The following is a 15,546-nucleotide window of genomic DNA, read 5'->3' on the forward strand; positions in this document are numbered from 1 at the left end:
CCTATTAAGTCGTTTTGTTTGTTTTGAACATATGTTTTGCTGTACATAATCTTTTATTTTTTGGTACCAAGCTGTTATAATATTCCCCCTACTTACTACATGTTTGATGATAGAAGCTTATTATCTTTTAGCAAAGTATCATCATTTATTTCTTACTGGTTCTTAAAGAATATTAGAATACAACCTATAAAATTTTATGGTTTACTCCTATAATAACTTTGGTCTCTTCAATATGTGTTTGTGTTCAATAACTTATAATAACACATACTGTACCAGTCTCCGAAAAAATCAACTTACTTGTGTTATGGAAGACTGAAGTCTAAGGATTCCACAGTAGACCATCGAGGATCAGCGAATTGCCCATCATACGGTGAAGCCTTAGCTAATACATTCCATCTTCCCGCATCATTCCACTAAGTTCCAAGTTCCAACGCCTTCTCTTCGGCACCTTCTCCCAAAATATGAATGAATGCAAATCTGTGAAACCAAAAGAAAACAACAAAAAAAGAGAGATTGAGTTTTAGTAGAATTGTTTTTTTTCTTTGAATATAATCGACATCTGAAAATGAATTCTTCAACGCCATTTAAAATTTGGCCCCATATTTTTACATTGAGTGGGTCATTGTGAAGTTGTTGTGAATATCTACCGATCACCAATATAGACGTTGGTGTTTCAGTTCTGTGTTACTTTTACTTTGCTTTAATAATTCAAAGCAATACCCCTCATCCTCTTTTTGTCGACCAATCTTTTCCCGGTTTGGCTTTGTATTATTATCTAACGATGAAAATGTTATGAAAATATTGGTATGAATGGGTTTAACCGAGTAGTTTTGATGCAACTTTGTTTAACCGATCGAAATCAGAAATAAGTGTGTCCCTATGGTTGTGGAATTTGCTATGGGCGTGAAAGCAATTCACTGCTTCATAATTTGAGAAAGGACATAAGTATATGCCCATATTATGTTTCTTTCTACTCATATAACTAACATGTTTTATCATCATGATGCATAACAGCATAAGTAGTTAACTTTATAGAACATGAAACCAAAGTCTTATTTTCATAAGACAGTAATTCTTTAGCCTTTTGCAAAATTTTCATAAGAAGTTAACAATGTTATTTGTACATCCAGTTTTCCAAATTATTTGTCATAATCTTATAGACAAATATAGCCGTGATTTTTGGTTAAATATAGTCTTACTTATTTATTATTGTATAAAATGATGTATCACTTGAAAAAGAATCCAATGGAAAAAAGGATCAAATGGGTAAAATAATTGAAAAAGTTACAGAGATTTCATCTAAAGAAAAGCTACCATTTTTATAAATTTTTGAACAAATTTAGCCATTCTTATTAACTATATATATATATATTATTTTGGTTTTAATGTGAAGATTATTAACTATATTTTAGGGGGAAAATGCTGTAATTACCAATCAAATTAAGAAAATCAATGAATAGAAAGATGATCAAATTAGCAAAAGTACAGAAAATTCCACCACATATTCAGAAGAAAAGCTTGAATTCATGAAAAGAAAAGCTACCATTTTTGTTATAAATTTATGAACAAATATAGCCATTCTTATTAATTATATTTTAGGGGAAAATATTGTAATTACCAATCAAATTAAGAAAATCAATACCAATGAATAGGAAGATGATCAAATTAGTATAAGTACAAAAAATTCCACCACATATTTCACAAGAAAAGCTTGGATCATAAGTTGGATTCAAGAGCAGTAACGATAAGCTACAAAGTGAGTACACTAGACTCATTCTTTGAATCCCAAATATCAGAGATCCTAACCGTCCATTTCAAATCACAAGAAGATCAACCTCTAAAAATCGTAGTCTACGCTAGTTCATAACACACAGGATTATTTAACCCCTTGAAAGAAAGTAAATATTTGAAAAGGACTCGTAACGAAACCAAAAAGCCAAAACAGTGACTTGTGAAACAACCGCTGGTTTTCTCCAAGTAAAAGCCACATCAAAATTTCAATTTTATATTAGTATTTTACTTTTTGCTTAGCTTTTTTTTTATTTCACTCATTTACGTTTGTCTCTTTCCCCGCTCTCTCGCTCTCGCCGCCGTCTGCGTAACGGTCTCCGGCCACATTACGCCGATCAACCTATTCACTCCACCGTCGGTTCGATATCGTTTCTCTCCAAGTCAATTTGAAGTATTCCGATTCGATTACATTCTCATTCACTTTCCGAAAGCTTCTTCTACTCAGAAAGGTATTTTTCATTTCGTTAAAGTAGTCTAGAAATCGATTCCACAGTTTCGTCTTCAATTAGCGATTGATCTGAGCTCTGTGTCAATCTCACTTGTTTGAATTTCTGTGTCAAATGCATTATTGTGACTTCAGTTTTTTACTCGGTTGTTTCACTTTCATAGTCCGATTTCAAATTTGTGCATCTTCTCTAGATTCGTAACTTCGATTTCAAATTCGAATTCGAAGGTCGAGGACTCTGAGAATTATTCATATAAATCGAAGTTAAATCTTGTTCACTTGAATCCTTTGTTATTGTTTCTTATGTCACCACATTTGAATTTGCTCTAGTCATCTTCTCGTCGCCGACACTAATCTCATTTTACCTGTAGAAGCAAAGGATAGTTGATTTCTTCAGTAGTATGTGTAGTTGGTTGAGAGCATTAGATGATCCAGCTTTATGAGCATTAAGTGGAGGAACCACATAGTAGGGTTTCGTTCATTGATTGATTTCTTCAGTATTGATTCTTGTTAGTTGAATTTGTTTACTCGCATCTTTGTTGTTCTGTTCTTCACATTTCTTTGAAGGTTTTCTTAGTCTATAAAGTTGTACATCATAATAATCTGTGGTTTGATGATATTGTTTTAAGACAGTCTTGTTGTTGCTCTTTATCAGGTGTGCAAAATGATTGGATCGTTTCTAACAAGAGGACTAGTGTAAGACTCTAATCTCTTCATTTTGAGGTTCTAAAGTATTAGTTTGATCAAAGAATTTACGGATTTTGTTTGTGTTTCATTTGTTGGCAGAATGGTATTTGGATATGCGTATCCTGCTTATGAATGTTACAAAGCGGTTGAAAAGAATAAGCCTGAGATGCAACAGCTTCGATTCTGGTGCCAATACTGGTTTGTGATGTTTGGCTTTTTCATCTGTTCTTATCTTGAGTTTATGCCTTGAGTTTTCTCTTGTAAAGTTTAGCTTTCTTCTTGAAACTTGTTGCAGGATTTTGGTGGCTGCTTTGACAATTTTCGAAAGAGTTGGCGATGCTCTTGCTTCATGGTTGGTATTATTGATACAGGAATGTACCTTTCAAATGAATTGAGATATATTATGTAGACTTACTTTGTTTGTGTCCTGTTGTCATGAAGGGTTCCACTATACTGTGAGGCAAAACTGGCATTTTTCATATATCTTTGGTTCCCCAAGACCAGAGTAAGTAAACTCTAGTAGCAGCTAAAAGAGAGTTAGTTAGTATCTGTATATATGTGATCCATTGGAGTTCGTTCTATCTCACTGCACTTTCCTTTCTTTCCACAGGGAACTACATACGTGTACGATTCATTCTTTCAGCCATATGTTGCAAAGCATGAAAATGAAATCGACCGCAGCTTGATTGAGCTAAGGACCAAAGCTGGGGATCTGGCAGTGATATACTGCAGAAAAGCAGTGAGCTATGGACAAACAAGAATCGTAGAGATCCTGCATTTTGTAGCTCTCCAGTCAACACCAAAACCTAAGCCTAAGGTAATATTATGCACCTAACAAATACCATGAAATGCTAATCATGGATCTTTCGCTTTTCAACTTCTTACATGCTCACTAGAGGATCATTTAACAAGTTTCTCCTTGCACAATAGTGATATTGTTTGATGGATTTGTCTTGATTCTAATTTTCATTAGGAAAAGAAGCAGGCAGCAGCACCAGAAGAGGAAGAACAGAAACAACCGGATCTTAAGGCGACGAGCCAAGCAGCTTCTTCTAATCCTCAAGTGCGTCTGCAATCGAAGAAACCACAGCTTGTAACCAAAGAACCTATATCACCAAAGCCTCTTTCATCCCCACGTAAGCAACAACAACTACAAACAGAGACCAAGGAAGCAAAAGCAAGCGTGTCACAAACCAAACTCACTACTCTAACTCCACCAGGACCACCACCACCACCACCACCACCGCCACCATCGCCCACAACCGCCGCGAAACGAAACGCTGATCCAGCACAGCCATCACCAACAGAGGCAGAAGAAGCGTCACAGACTGTCGCAGCTTTACCAGAACCAGCGTCTGAGATTCAGCGAGCGTCATCGTCGAAAGAGACTATAATGGAGGAAACACTAAGGATCACTCGTGGGAGTCTGAGAAAAGCTCGTTCTGCGGGAGCACCGCGCTAAGAGAATGATTAAAAAAGAAAAGGGGAACACATAATTTTAAATCTCTAACCCCTTTTGATTGGTTTCTCTTTAAAACAGCAATAATGGTTTTTATTTGGTTATTTGTTGTTTTTAGTCCGATGTAAATTTCAGACTTCAGACTAATATTGGATGTTGATCTGTCCTTAGCTGAGTAAAACCACAAAAAAAGTTTTTATATACACAAGGATCAAAATTCTGCCTTTCTCCAATGATTTGCGAAGTCAAAAGACTCAAAATGTAGAGAAACATAACTTCCCAAAAAAGAAAAAAGTATTCCGCTGCCGGGCTTTGAACCCGGAATATTTCATGATTTGAAGATAGCCTGAAGTGCTACAGCGGATTAGTTGTTTGTACATCCGATCAAGTGATATATAACTCTTGTTAATACGTTTGTTGGGCCAGTTCATATATTTGGGCTTATTCTTTTGATTGTTGATTGCTAGCCCATTAAAAATTAGTAAATAACCCATCATAAACGATTAAACTCACAAACACGCCTACCGCTGATTGCAAAAAGAATTACATTATGAGGAATACATTTTCTGTAGTTAAGTTAACTAAATAAAAACTAATTTTTTTTTTTAAATGTCTAACATGACAAAAATTGTAAATAAGGAAATTTTTTTACGTAATTGGGATGAAAATGTCTTGTGATCCAATTTTCTGAAATTAAACTGCGTCCTTAATATTTGAAACTTAGCGTTTTTAATCCATTTTCAGTCGTATTTTTAACAGAAACTTGCCACATAAAATTACTATATGTTTGTCAAAATTTGTTATACGTTAATCCCGCTATTAGTTTCAGCTATTTATATATAATATATGGACTTCAACTTGATGTTTCACAAGTATCGTTGAAATTCGACATCCGTTTTCTCTATAGATATTTTGTCCGATCACGTTTGAATTTTGACATTTTTTTTGTTTATGTTTTCGCCATTTTGATATTTATATACTTATTATCTTTTTAAGAAACTTATGTCGGTATTTGACATATTAATACATTTTTGTAAGAAAATGGATAAAGATAGTTAGCTACTAATGACGTCAAAATGCATGCGTCTTGCTGACGAGTGAAGGCCTCAATAATGGTGGTGTGAGTCAGTGAGTGGTGTAGGTTGATTGTGTGGCGGCTGCATAATAAATAAATAATGTTGTTGCAAAAGATATTCATATATTCGTAGTGACTAGTGACTAGTGAGTAAGTAACACATGGCGTTTCTGATCATATCCACCGTTAGATCCCACCTCGACAATAAGATTATACCAAAACTTATTGTAGTACCACAATTATAAGTTAAAGGGATACCAACTTGAATAGTTTTTACATATTTCATTGGTCGTTACAATTTACCATGCCAATGCACAGATTTTATTACTTTTTTTATTAGAAAACTGTTGAAAATGAGAGTGGATGTAGACAAAAGATTCCTTCTCGTGTCTCTCTCGAGATCGACTATAATTATCCCCTTTTAGTTTCTCCTTTCTTTGTATGAGCGCTCTTCACTCTTAGCAACCACGAGCACAAGAAAATATGAGCGACCCTAGCGGCCAATCTTCAACAACGACTGTCGGTGGAATTGCCGGCGGTAGCGGTTGTAACGGAGGAGGTGGTGGAAGTGGCAGTGGAAGCGGCGGCTCCTTTGGGAATCAGCCGAGGAGATCAAAGGTGAGGAAGCAAGTGTGGGCTGGAGTACTCGGCATCTCATCCGACTCCACCAACAATTAATAGTTTCTTCTTTCTTTCTCTTTTCACCTAAGAAATCATGTGTAGTGAAAAATGGTGGTGGTAATTACTATGCTTGATCATCGTTTCATGTTAACTGTGTCTAAATAACAAGCAAGAAATATATTAGACCACCACCATCGTCATTGTTATGAGATTATATGAAGTATATATATTTTTACCTTCTGTAATCCGAAAACCCCCCTCAAAAAGTGATAGTATTTTATTTTTGGTCTAGAAACAATTAGGGTTTCTCCTTCGAATCGATGTATATAGCAAATATCATTAGCAATATGAATGTTAGTCAAGTAGGTGAGATCGCTTACAAATAATGTTAAAAGTAAAATCTTATGACAAATTGACGCTAAAGTATCGTCTGAAATATAAACATGGTTAAAATTTTCAGAAAAGAATGTGCAATATTATATAAAATGATCAGTTTAAAATAATTCAAAGAAAATAAATATTTATGGTGTGTGATCCATAATAATTGTTCTTATCCATCCTCAACAAATATTTGCATATACGTCCCCAGTTATATTCTCACAGACTATAAACTACATGAATCATCATTTTGAAATCGTACAATATAATCGTTTCTCACGTAAATTACTGCAACATAATACTATCCAACAATCAAGTCCAGTATTCAACTAAATAATTCATGTTCCCCTTATCTATAGGCCTCATGCTTGATGAGATAAAATGATAGGATATGTAGTTTAGTGTCACCATCCGGACTTAAATAGACAGCAACCTCAAATTTGTTATAAATTTATAGACCATTAAATATATTTTGGGTTGTCATTTATATATGAGCAGATCAACAGACTCAGAGGGTCTCTAGCTAATTTCATCACAAATCACAAAACCAGTTATTAATATATGAATCATGAATGTACTATTCTATACACCAAAAACTTGAAACCAATTGAACTGGTCTTATTTTAATATTCGACATAATTAAACAGAATTAGTCTTAATAAACTCAGAGAAATGATAAAGTAATTGAACTTAGTTATGATTATCAGGTGTTGTTTAATCTTAAAGTAGAAGACATAATCATAACTGTCTTAAGTTATTGTACCAACAAGTATAACTTATAATTAGAAACCCCTCATCCTCTACTCATTTCATCAAAAGCATCTGCTCTTGTTTGTAGAAACATACTCAAATTTTAAATCAAACTCTTGTTTTGTTCTCTTGGCAATATTCATTTTTTTTATAAGTTTTTTTATAAGTTTTTTTTTTGCTACGGAATGGTCCTTAATCTTCGTCACTAATTAACTAGCTAGGTCAAACCCAAGTGCACAATGTATCTGAAGCTGCAGGACCACAACTTAGTTTCAACACCATATATAATAATTATACTTACTAGTACTTCGGCTTTTAGTTTTGCCTTAATTACATATATAATCAGCCAATGATTAACCGTTTATTAATTCTCGGCATCATGTTTCGTCACTGTCAACGAAGGTCGGTCTCTTAAAATTAAATTCAGCATTATCCATGCGATAACATAAGCTACTTCTAAATTTTCTACAAATTAAAATAGTAAAAGTTTTCCCTTCTCTTGAATCTTTACAAATTTTTGTTTTAAATCTATATGATTTTTGTCCAGTACTTTCTTGGTTGGTCTACCAAAGTAATCATAATAAATTTATTTAATGTATCCTGAAGATGTTACATGATTAATCCTTACATATATTCATCTATATCCAAGTTTCGTATACACAAAAAAGGTCACTTTGCCGAAGACAAAGGAAGCCCATACAAATGATTTGTTCACATGCAACCTTCACTTATTCTCTCAAGTCTCAACTTGCTTTTTTCATTAACGTTTATATTAATCCTTCAAATATCAATATTTTAATATTTTAAAACCCAATATCAAATATTTATGTAAAGAAAATATAGATTATGAAAAGCTCCTAACAACCCCTTACAATGTGTATAAATAAGTCTATAAATACGAGCATCACAATCAAACAAAACACATGCAAGACAGGCTATAAGAGACTTTATAATATACACCAAACTATGCAAAAACCATTTCAGAGAGCTCATCCTAACACACACTCGCACTCCTTCACCATTCATATAAACGAACCATTTAATCATCATCGTTACTTGGACCATCATCATAATCACAATACCTTCATAGGTTTATCTTCATCAATGAAGCTCTTCTCCAAATTCCGCAAAATTTTCATGAAGATCATCTTCGCGCTTCCTTCTTCCTCCTCCGCAACCGTACGTCCTCACAAAACCGCTGACTTCGGCAATGGTTGTGATAGGCTAGAGACGCCGAAGATATCGTGCAGTAATTCATACTACTCCTCACAATCTCACTACAGTGAAGCTATCTCAGATTGTATAGACTTTTTCAATAAGTCTCAACAAGAAAGTGAAGACCGGATTGCTCATGATCACGACCGTTTTTACGTTTAGTCAAACTTCAAAGAAAAATAATGATCTCATGTCTTTTCTTCTTCTAGATAACTCAAAATTTTCTTCTCTTAAGCTCAAACTCTTATTAATCTGTATTCACAGTCTCTGCATGTTTCCCTGAAAGTAAATCTCGAGTTCAAATAACCAAAATGGACCTCACAATTGTTGTCTTCCATGAATGTTAGAGAACATCGAGACTTATATTTGTTGATCCGTTTCCAACCAATTTTAAAGGAAGCAGGTTGTGTTTAGTTCTTTCCACTATCATTCCAAGAGACCAAGAGTTGTAACTGTAAGCGTTGTGTATCAAATCATATGATCGTGGAGTCAAAACGTCATCACAACTAAAATCTGAATTAACATTAATGCTTCTTTGCTATCAAAAACTTTTAAATCATACGAGTGTCTCAAAATCCCTAATCATTAAACCTCTCCACAAGCTCAAGCACTCCATTTTCGCAGAGCTTTTTACACCACACCAGACGGGAGTCGAAGAACGAGCTGTCCACCCATTAAACTGTTCCCAAAAACAGAACAAATTCTAAATCTTTAGACATTCAAAACATTTCAACAATATCGCGATTATATAATGGGCGTGGACCAAACGTTTTTTACCTCTGAACATAGTAATAGCAGAAATCTGCAAGAATGAAGGTTTGGACTATTTCAGAGATGAGGACCATTACAGGCCACAGTCCAGACCCTAATGCAGTCAGTAACCGCCCTCGCGTATCCAACACCTACAAGCGTTTAAATCATTTTTAGAAACATTACAATATGGAGATATGTGTAGCCTAACAAGGATAAAAACTCCAGAACCTGAAGGATCCAGTGTGCACAACTCAAGAACCTAGCAATTCCCAAAGCAAATACGTAATGTGCAGTGAATGGTTCCACAATCTGCGAAAAAAGACATAACATTCAAGAAAGATTCAGACTCAGCACTGTGGTAGCAAAAAGCTCAAGGCTTTAAAGCGCAGTAGTATCGAGTACCTTAGTGTTCTGCATGACTCTTAATTGAGGAAGAACTGAAACAGCTTCAAGATAAACACAGAATGCCCAAGAAATCCTGTTTATGATGTGGTGACGTGTTGATGGATGAATGAAGAAAGACAGAACAGCACATGGGATTACCTGAAGCAAATCAGAGTAAAGCTCTCAAAACAAACATTACATCGCCATGAAGATTCTCAACAACAATCAATATACAAGTTCCAAAGTTCTTTTTATGATATAAACTAACCAAGTTGAAATTGTGAACTCATACATTATTCTATTACACAAGTTCAACACTCAAAAACACATTTAACATAATCTATCAACAAAGAGTTTGGTAAACTTACGACGAAATAGATAGCAAAATTGTCTTTATCTTCCATATAAGTAGGTCTAAGCTTGAAACGGATCATATAAACGACCCAAAGAGTGGTCACCAAAGTAGCTGAATCAAGAAATGTATGAAGATCAAACTCCATTACAAAGCTACAATACAATCTCACAGCCAGAAACAAAGCCGTTAGCTCCTGTGTCTTGAGAGATATCCCTGTTTTAAATCATCAATTTTCAAAATGTCAAAATCAATGAAACAAATTAGCCCATCACATACTTTGAGAATCAAATCTAATCAAGCCATTCTTAAAACCTAATACCAGCACAAGTCTTCTCCTTTGTGAGCTTATAGATAAGAACAGCGATACCAACGGCATGTACAGCCTCAGAAGCGACGAAAAGATTGTCGTGTTCATGAACAATCACCCTGAGGAGAACAAGCACCGTCATTGCCGTTACCACGCCAAGAAAAGCCTTTACTTTTGGCGGTTGCCGGCGAATCCACGCCATTACGGACTGAATCGGATTCTTCTCCGCCTTCATCGTTCGGACAAGATCTCTTTCTCTCTCTCCCTCGCTCAGATCAAATGTGTGATTAATGAATGATTATCACACAACTTCGTCTTCGTATTGAATTGGGGAATGAATGATCTGTAGAATTCTTAACGCAACCATACAATGGCAATGCCATTACTTTCGCGAGGAAGACACGTGGAAGCTGTTAGGTGAGAGACTGATAGTTTCTTGTTAACTTTGGCTTCGTCTCTTCTTGTCTGATGCATCTATCGTATTTATTACACTAAACCGGTTTGGTTTGAACGAAAGAATTTACAAAACCAGTTTAACTAATTTGGCACGTGTGATCGATCGTGTGGTGAAGAACGAGCCCATTAACGGCCCAATGAAGAGCGCGTGTGGCTTTAAAACTTTATATGCACCGAATCTCTCTTTTTTTTTTCTGGTCTTGCAACTTCTAATTCTTCTAACGGTCTTATATCTCTCTAGAAAATCTCTCTCTCTCTCTCTACAATTTTTTTCTTCTTCTTCTTAAAATTCTTCTGTGAAGTGTGCTTCTTCAATTGGTAATTCGAATTTGGGTTTTTTGAGATGGTTGTGAAATCGGTTTCTGGAGATTCGTCGGAACGGGAAAACTGGGAAACGATTTTCAAGAGTTTGGTCAAGATTTTACAGACGAAACAGGACCAGCTTGAGTCGCTTCTCAAAGACAAGAAGATTCTTGAAAGTGAGATCAAGACTAATAACGAAAATTGGCTCTCTGATGTTCGAAATTACGAGGATCAACTCTCTCTGGTAAAAACCCCCTTTTTGATTCCTTGTTTCAGATAAAGTTAGGTTTTTTAGGGTTTCGCTCTCTCCTAAACAATTTTGAAGTGTAATGCTCTTAATTCCTCTGAAATTTTCAATTGTTTTCAGATGATGAAAGAAATTGAAACGACTAAGATGTTTCAGTTACTGGAGACCTATAAAAGCAATCTCTTGTGTGGCTTAAAGGAGAAAGATCGTTCTCTTTGCAATTTGAAACTAGGTGAGTGGCTTATTTGGTAACAGATTATAATAAAGTTTGTTCCTTTCGTTTTCTACAACATGTGAAGCTTCATGAAACCAATTTGGAAACTGCAGAGCATTCGCTGGATGAGTTAAAAGACTTCAAGGCTTGGTTTGATTTCCTCACTCTGAATACAAATGTAAGTGAAAGTTTCAATTTTTGTAAGCTCTTCTGTGTTTTCTTGTTTTAGGATCTCATACAATGCTTGTTGGTTTTATATAAAATGTGCAGGTGGAGAGTGTAAGTGGCAATTCAGAAGGTACGGCTATTAAGTCATTGGAAGCAAAAATCAGAAAACTGAAACTTGAGTATGAGAAGCTTGCTTCTGAAAAGAAATGTGAGGTATCTGATCTTTTACGAGAAAACGGGTTTGCGTGGAATCAGTTCAAATGTATCGAGAGTGAATTCACTGATAAGTTAAAGAGGAAAGATGATGAGATCGTTCAAGCGAATACGAAAATTTCCAGTCTTATATCTTATCAAGAGCAGCTTCAGTCATCTAATCAAGAGAAGGATGAGACTATCTCAAGGTTAAAGGCTAAGATGGCTGAAATGGAGACCAATTCTACTAAGAAAGATGAGGAAATCTCAAAACTCACAAGGGATCTAGAGTCTGCAAAGAAGTCTCGTGGGTTCACACCGGTTTTAACTCGATGCACCAAACTTGAAAAGCGTAGCAATGGAAATACGGTGGGATCTCATATATCTACTAAGAAAGACAAGTCTGCTGCATCAACAACAAATGAAAAGGTATAGATTTGAATATGCTTGAGGTCTGTGTGTTTTTAAATTCTTAGGAGCCGAGAGAACAGAAGGATTATATACATTGTTTAATTAATTTCGATCATCTTACAGCAGAAACATGTTGATTAACTTTTGAATCTTTTGATCAGGTAAGCAAAAGCTCAAAGAGGAAAAGAGCGAAGAACATGACACCGGTCTCGGTTTCAGAAGTCCCAAAGCTCTTCACTTCGACTTTTAGGCTTCCCAAGTTGAAGTCTCCATCTAATGGAGCCATATAAATTATTAGAGAATTTAGGTTATTGAAATCTGCATGTAACCTATTTGTATTTAGGATCAAGCCCCTGATGTATATCATGCAACTGACCAGTGACCACACCCATTAGCATCTAGTATAACTCTTACATTAGTTTCTTTAGGAAGCTCATATTGCATCTAGCAGCTGTGTTTATTTCCTCTGTATTATTGTGTCTTGAAGCTTAACCAAAGAAGAAAACAGCAATGGCGGAACATCTGCCAATGCAACAAAGATTTCAAGCGGCTTTGAAGAAGATTTTTTTTCCGGTTTTATTTTGTTTATAGCTGAGAATTCCCTCTTGTATGGATTTGATATTTTGAATAAGATCATTTGCTTCTTGGTATTGGTGTTGTATGTCGAATCACTGAGTGTGAAAGTGAGCTTTCTGCTTCGCACCAATTCAAATCCAACTTCGATTCTGTATACAACAAGTATGGCTTATTGCAGAAACGTTTCGTATTTAACCGGTTTCTTCTTTAAACCGCTAAATTTCGGTCCGGTTCAGTGGAATGATTTTGCTTTTGGGTTTAAACGACGCCGTCTCCAAGCCTCCTCTTATTTTTGGATTAGGGCACAATTGACGGAGGAACACAGCGGTTTCTCTTCTCAAATCTCTCACAAAAATTTCATCAAAGGTTTCGACTTTTTTTGATTTGGTAGAAGAAGATGCCACCTTCGGAGGATGTGAAAGCTATGAAGATGAAAGAGGAGGCTGAGGAAGACAATAAGAGCTTGAGTTCCTTTGCGAAGAAGAAACCCACGAACGGTAACAATGCTGGTTCGAAGAAATTGAAGAAAGAAGAGAACGATGACGATGATGATGATAACAAACCTATCAAGTCATCTGTATCTGGGTCTCGAGCTAAGCCAGTGAAGAAGAAGGAAGAGATTGATAAAGACGATGAGAAGAAGCCTGTTTCTAAGAGGAATTCTTCTGTTGGTGTCTCAAAGGTTCGATTTTTATTTCTTTCTCTCTCTGTTTGAGTATAAATATTGAGGATGGTAAAATATTTGATGAGGCATTGTTTTGATTATGAGTCTCTCTCTTTGTTTATAGGAGAATAAGAAACCAGAGAAAGAAGAAGAAGTAAAGAAAAAGAGAGAAAGAAAAGTATATGATTTGCCTGGTCAGAAGAGAGAGCAGCCTGATGAGGTATTTTTTTGCTGCTCTGTTTCTCTGCTTTTTAGATTTGTTGTTGAATTCGTCTGAAGAATTTCTTTTGTTGATTTTGCAATTCTGCAGAGAGATCCACTTAGGATTTTCTACGAGTCACTTTACAAACAAATTCCCACTAGCGACATGGCTCAGATTTGGTAAGCTCTTCTATTCCTTTCTCTGCCTTACATTGTTCTGCAACTTTAAAACACTTACACTTAATGTTTTGTGTTTGGTATGTATCTGATTATTTGTGTTTGATCACTCAATCTGCAAACTGAGTCCTACACCTTAAATTATTCTTTTGGGACTTGATGCATACTTGCGTTTGATTTTCGATGGTCTCTTGTGTTTTGCGACACGGTTTAAGCTAGTTCGCATAAATTTTGAACATCATAATTGGACTCACATTGTATGTAAGAAAGGGGAGTCCTTTCAAACCAGTCACTCAAAGCATTGATTATATGATCTGTGATGGTTATGTGTAATATTTGCTTTTAGATTGCTTTGTTTATTTGAAAACCCTTTTGTGGTTTTGATCACAGGTTGATGGAGTCTGGATTGCTTCCAGCCGAAAAAGCAAAGAAAGTTCTTGAGAAGAAACTGCAAAAGGGTGGAAAATTAAGTTCTCCAGTAAAATCTGCTGCTTCTACTCCAAGAAGCAACTCCAAATCAGTGACCGTGAAGAAGAAGGAAGTACAAAAGTCGCCATCTGAAGCTTTGTCAAACAAAAAGAAGGGAAATGATTCGAAACCAACCACGAAGAAGAGGAAGAAGAACTCTGATGATGACGACTCAGATGATGATTTTTTGGCTAGCAGAGTCTCTAAAAAGGCTAGAGCCAAGTAGGTTGAATTAAAAGACTGAAATCTCATTGTGTTATTTGTAATCGTTTCTTAGGGAGTCAATTTGTAGAATGCTTGAAAGGTGAATTCTTTAAGAGTAATGAGAGAGATGGCCAATTGTTTCTGATCTTATCGTGTACTTCTTTAGTTATTAAGCAAAGACTTAATCACGTTTGGTTTAGAGCATGATAGTTACTCTTCGTCCATGTCACTACTTTGTAACCTCGTCATTCTGACTAGCGAAAAAGCCGTTGAACTGATCTTTGAGGCACTTTTCCTTGGAGCTTTAGTCTTCGATATGACTCTCTGATATGGCAAGGTCTAATAGGTCCTGATTCCTTCCTTTCCCTCATAACAACTCGAGCTGTTTCCACAAGGTCGCCAACAAACATCTTTGCGATACCACGCACAACGATGTTCATAGTGTCGTCCATCTTCGGACCCCCTGTGATTCTCTGTACCAACTTCTCCATGTCTGATTTCTTAAAACCAGATCTTCTGAAAGATTCATATCTGCTCATTTGTTCCTCTGTAAATTGTGATAAAATCTTCTGCATCTTGTTGGCTCTAGTCACAGGATCAGCACCAGTTATGTTTTTGGTGAACTCAACTTCATCTTTGTTCTTCGCTTCAGCAACAACGGACGTTTTACATTTCTTCACAGCTCTCTCATCTCCTTCAAGAGTCTGCTCGGTTTCAACAGGTGATTCCTCTTGCTCCTCCATTGCTGCTTCAAACGGATCCTTCGAATGCTTCATTCTTAATAAAACCTTAACGAAAATCACATATCTTTGGATCTTAAAACTCCAAAATTCAGCCAATTTTTTTGTTGCACATCCGACCACACTAGAAAAAATCCGACATGAACATGAACTCAAAGAAATCAATTTTTTGTACTTGTAATTACAAGTACCTTGGCACTGGCTGATCTTTCAGACAATTGCAGTTACAAGTAACCCGCTCGTTGCTACTAGCAAAACAACAAGACCTTGCGTTAAAGGCCATTTATTGTCAAGCCTATTTTTTA

At 35.8% G+C, this 15,546-nt stretch overlaps 6 protein-coding genes and 1 non-coding gene across 8 annotated transcripts; 5 read left to right on the plus strand and 2 right to left on the minus strand.

Annotated features, from left to right (window-relative positions):
• The first annotated feature begins 1,948 nt into the window (after positions 1-1,948).
• On the plus strand, positions 1,949-4,599 carry HVA22H (HVA22-like protein H (ATHVA22H)). The gene is made up of 7 exons (NM_101850.2): positions 1,949-2,240; positions 2,892-2,932; positions 3,023-3,121; positions 3,219-3,275; positions 3,365-3,428; positions 3,534-3,740; positions 3,897-4,599. Exons 2-7 carry the CDS (start codon positions 2,901-2,903, stop codon positions 4,383-4,385), a joined length of 948 nt encoding a protein of 315 aa, NP_564100.1. The 5' UTR covers positions 1,949-2,240; positions 2,892-2,900; the 3' UTR covers positions 4,386-4,599.
• Positions 4,600-5,593: 994 nt separating this feature from the next.
• Positions 5,594-6,514, plus strand: AT1G19960 (transcription factor). Its single transcript, NM_101851.4, has one exon. It carries the CDS (start codon positions 5,941-5,943, stop codon positions 6,133-6,135), a length of 195 nt encoding a protein of 64 aa, NP_173425.2. The 5' UTR covers positions 5,594-5,940; the 3' UTR covers positions 6,136-6,514.
• A 1,604-nt stretch (positions 6,515-8,118) lies between these two features.
• On the plus strand, positions 8,119-8,843 carry AT1G19968. The gene has a single exon (NR_143563.1). It is a non-coding gene; the product is annotated as an other RNA (non-coding RNA).
• Positions 8,844-8,869: 26 nt separating this feature from the next.
• AT1G19970 (ER lumen protein retaining receptor family protein) lies at positions 8,870-10,684 on the minus strand. 2 transcript variants are annotated; one of them, NM_101852.4, is made up of 6 exons: positions 10,233-10,673; positions 9,927-10,126; positions 9,577-9,717; positions 9,403-9,483; positions 9,199-9,323; positions 8,870-9,100 (listed from the first exon to the last, which is right to left on the minus strand). In NM_101852.4, the coding sequence occupies exons 1-6, from the start codon at positions 10,453-10,455 to the stop codon at positions 9,052-9,054; spliced, it is 819 nt and encodes a 272-aa protein (NP_173426.1). In that variant the 5' UTR covers positions 10,456-10,673; the 3' UTR covers positions 8,870-9,051. The 2 variants fall into 2 exon arrangements, with proteins under 2 accessions (NP_173426.1, NP_001323300.1); NM_001332421.1 differs by having other exon boundaries at positions 9,199-9,483; positions 10,233-10,684.
• A 188-nt stretch (positions 10,685-10,872) lies between these two features.
• AT1G19980 (cytomatrix protein-like protein) lies at positions 10,873-12,911 on the plus strand. Its single transcript, NM_101853.6, has 5 exons — positions 10,873-11,223; positions 11,347-11,458; positions 11,554-11,618; positions 11,711-12,229; positions 12,373-12,911. Exons 1-5 carry the CDS (start codon positions 11,020-11,022, stop codon positions 12,499-12,501), a joined length of 1,029 nt encoding a protein of 342 aa, NP_173427.1. The 5' UTR covers positions 10,873-11,019; the 3' UTR covers positions 12,502-12,911.
• A 164-nt stretch (positions 12,912-13,075) lies between these two features.
• AT1G19990 (nucleolin) lies at positions 13,076-14,786 on the plus strand. The gene is made up of 4 exons (NM_101854.3): positions 13,076-13,469; positions 13,576-13,671; positions 13,762-13,832; positions 14,220-14,786. Exons 1-4 carry the CDS (start codon positions 13,185-13,187, stop codon positions 14,521-14,523), a joined length of 756 nt encoding a protein of 251 aa, NP_173428.1. The 5' UTR covers positions 13,076-13,184; the 3' UTR covers positions 14,524-14,786.
• On the minus strand, positions 14,756-15,524 carry TAF11b (TBP-associated factor 11B; the record flags this gene model as incomplete). Its single annotated transcript, NM_101855.1, has 2 exons — positions 14,756-15,278; positions 15,433-15,524. The coding sequence occupies 2 exons, from the start codon at positions 15,522-15,524 to the stop codon at positions 14,756-14,758; spliced, it is 615 nt and encodes a 204-aa protein (NP_173429.1).
• Positions 15,525-15,546: the final 22 nt, after the last annotated feature.

This window comes from Arabidopsis thaliana (assembly GCF_000001735.4).
Source record: "Arabidopsis thaliana chromosome 1 sequence".
NCBI classification, from domain to species: domain Eukaryota; kingdom Viridiplantae; phylum Streptophyta; class Magnoliopsida; order Brassicales; family Brassicaceae; genus Arabidopsis; species Arabidopsis thaliana.

Excerpts from the sequence above, each read along its gene's own strand:
- AT1G19990 (NM_101854.3), top strand. The coding sequence starts at position 13,185 with ATGCCACCTTCGGAGGATGTGAAAGCTATGAAGATGAAAGAGGAGGCT. Across the intron at positions 13,672-13,761 it reads AGAGAGAGCAGCCTGATGAG|AGAGATCCACTTAGGATTTT; the intron begins GTATTTTTTTGC and ends GCAATTCTGCAG. Across the intron at positions 13,833-14,219 it reads AGCGACATGGCTCAGATTTG|GTTGATGGAGTCTGGATTGC; the intron begins GTAAGCTCTTCT and ends TTTTGATCACAG.
- AT1G19980 (NM_101853.6), top strand. The coding sequence starts at position 11,020 with ATGGTTGTGAAATCGGTTTCTGGAGATTCGTCGGAACGGGAAAACTGG. Across the intron at positions 11,459-11,553 it reads TCTTTGCAATTTGAAACTAG|AGCATTCGCTGGATGAGTTA; the intron begins GTGAGTGGCTTA and ends TGGAAACTGCAG. Across the intron at positions 12,230-12,372 it reads CATCAACAACAAATGAAAAG|GTAAGCAAAAGCTCAAAGAG; the intron begins GTATAGATTTGA and ends TCTTTTGATCAG.
- AT1G19970 (NM_101852.4), bottom strand. The coding sequence starts at position 10,455 with ATGAAGGCGGAGAAGAATCCGATTCAGTCCGTAATGGCGTGGATTCGC. Across the intron at positions 9,718-9,926 it reads ATTTTGCTATCTATTTCGTC|GTAATCCCATGTGCTGTTCT; the intron begins GTAAGTTTACCA and ends GATTTGCTTCAG. Across the intron at positions 9,324-9,402 it reads GTGCACACTGGATCCTTCAG|GTGTTGGATACGCGAGGGCG; the intron begins GTTCTGGAGTTT and ends AAACGCTTGTAG.
- HVA22H (NM_101850.2), top strand. The coding sequence starts at position 2,901 with ATGATTGGATCGTTTCTAACAAGAGGACTAGT. Across the intron at positions 3,122-3,218 it reads CGATTCTGGTGCCAATACTG|GATTTTGGTGGCTGCTTTGA; the intron begins GTTTGTGATGTT and ends AACTTGTTGCAG. Across the intron at positions 3,741-3,896 it reads CACCAAAACCTAAGCCTAAG|GAAAAGAAGCAGGCAGCAGC; the intron begins GTAATATTATGC and ends AATTTTCATTAG.
- AT1G19960 (NM_101851.4), top strand. The coding sequence starts at position 5,941 with ATGAGCGACCCTAGCGGCCAATCTTCAACAACGACTGTCGGTGGAATT.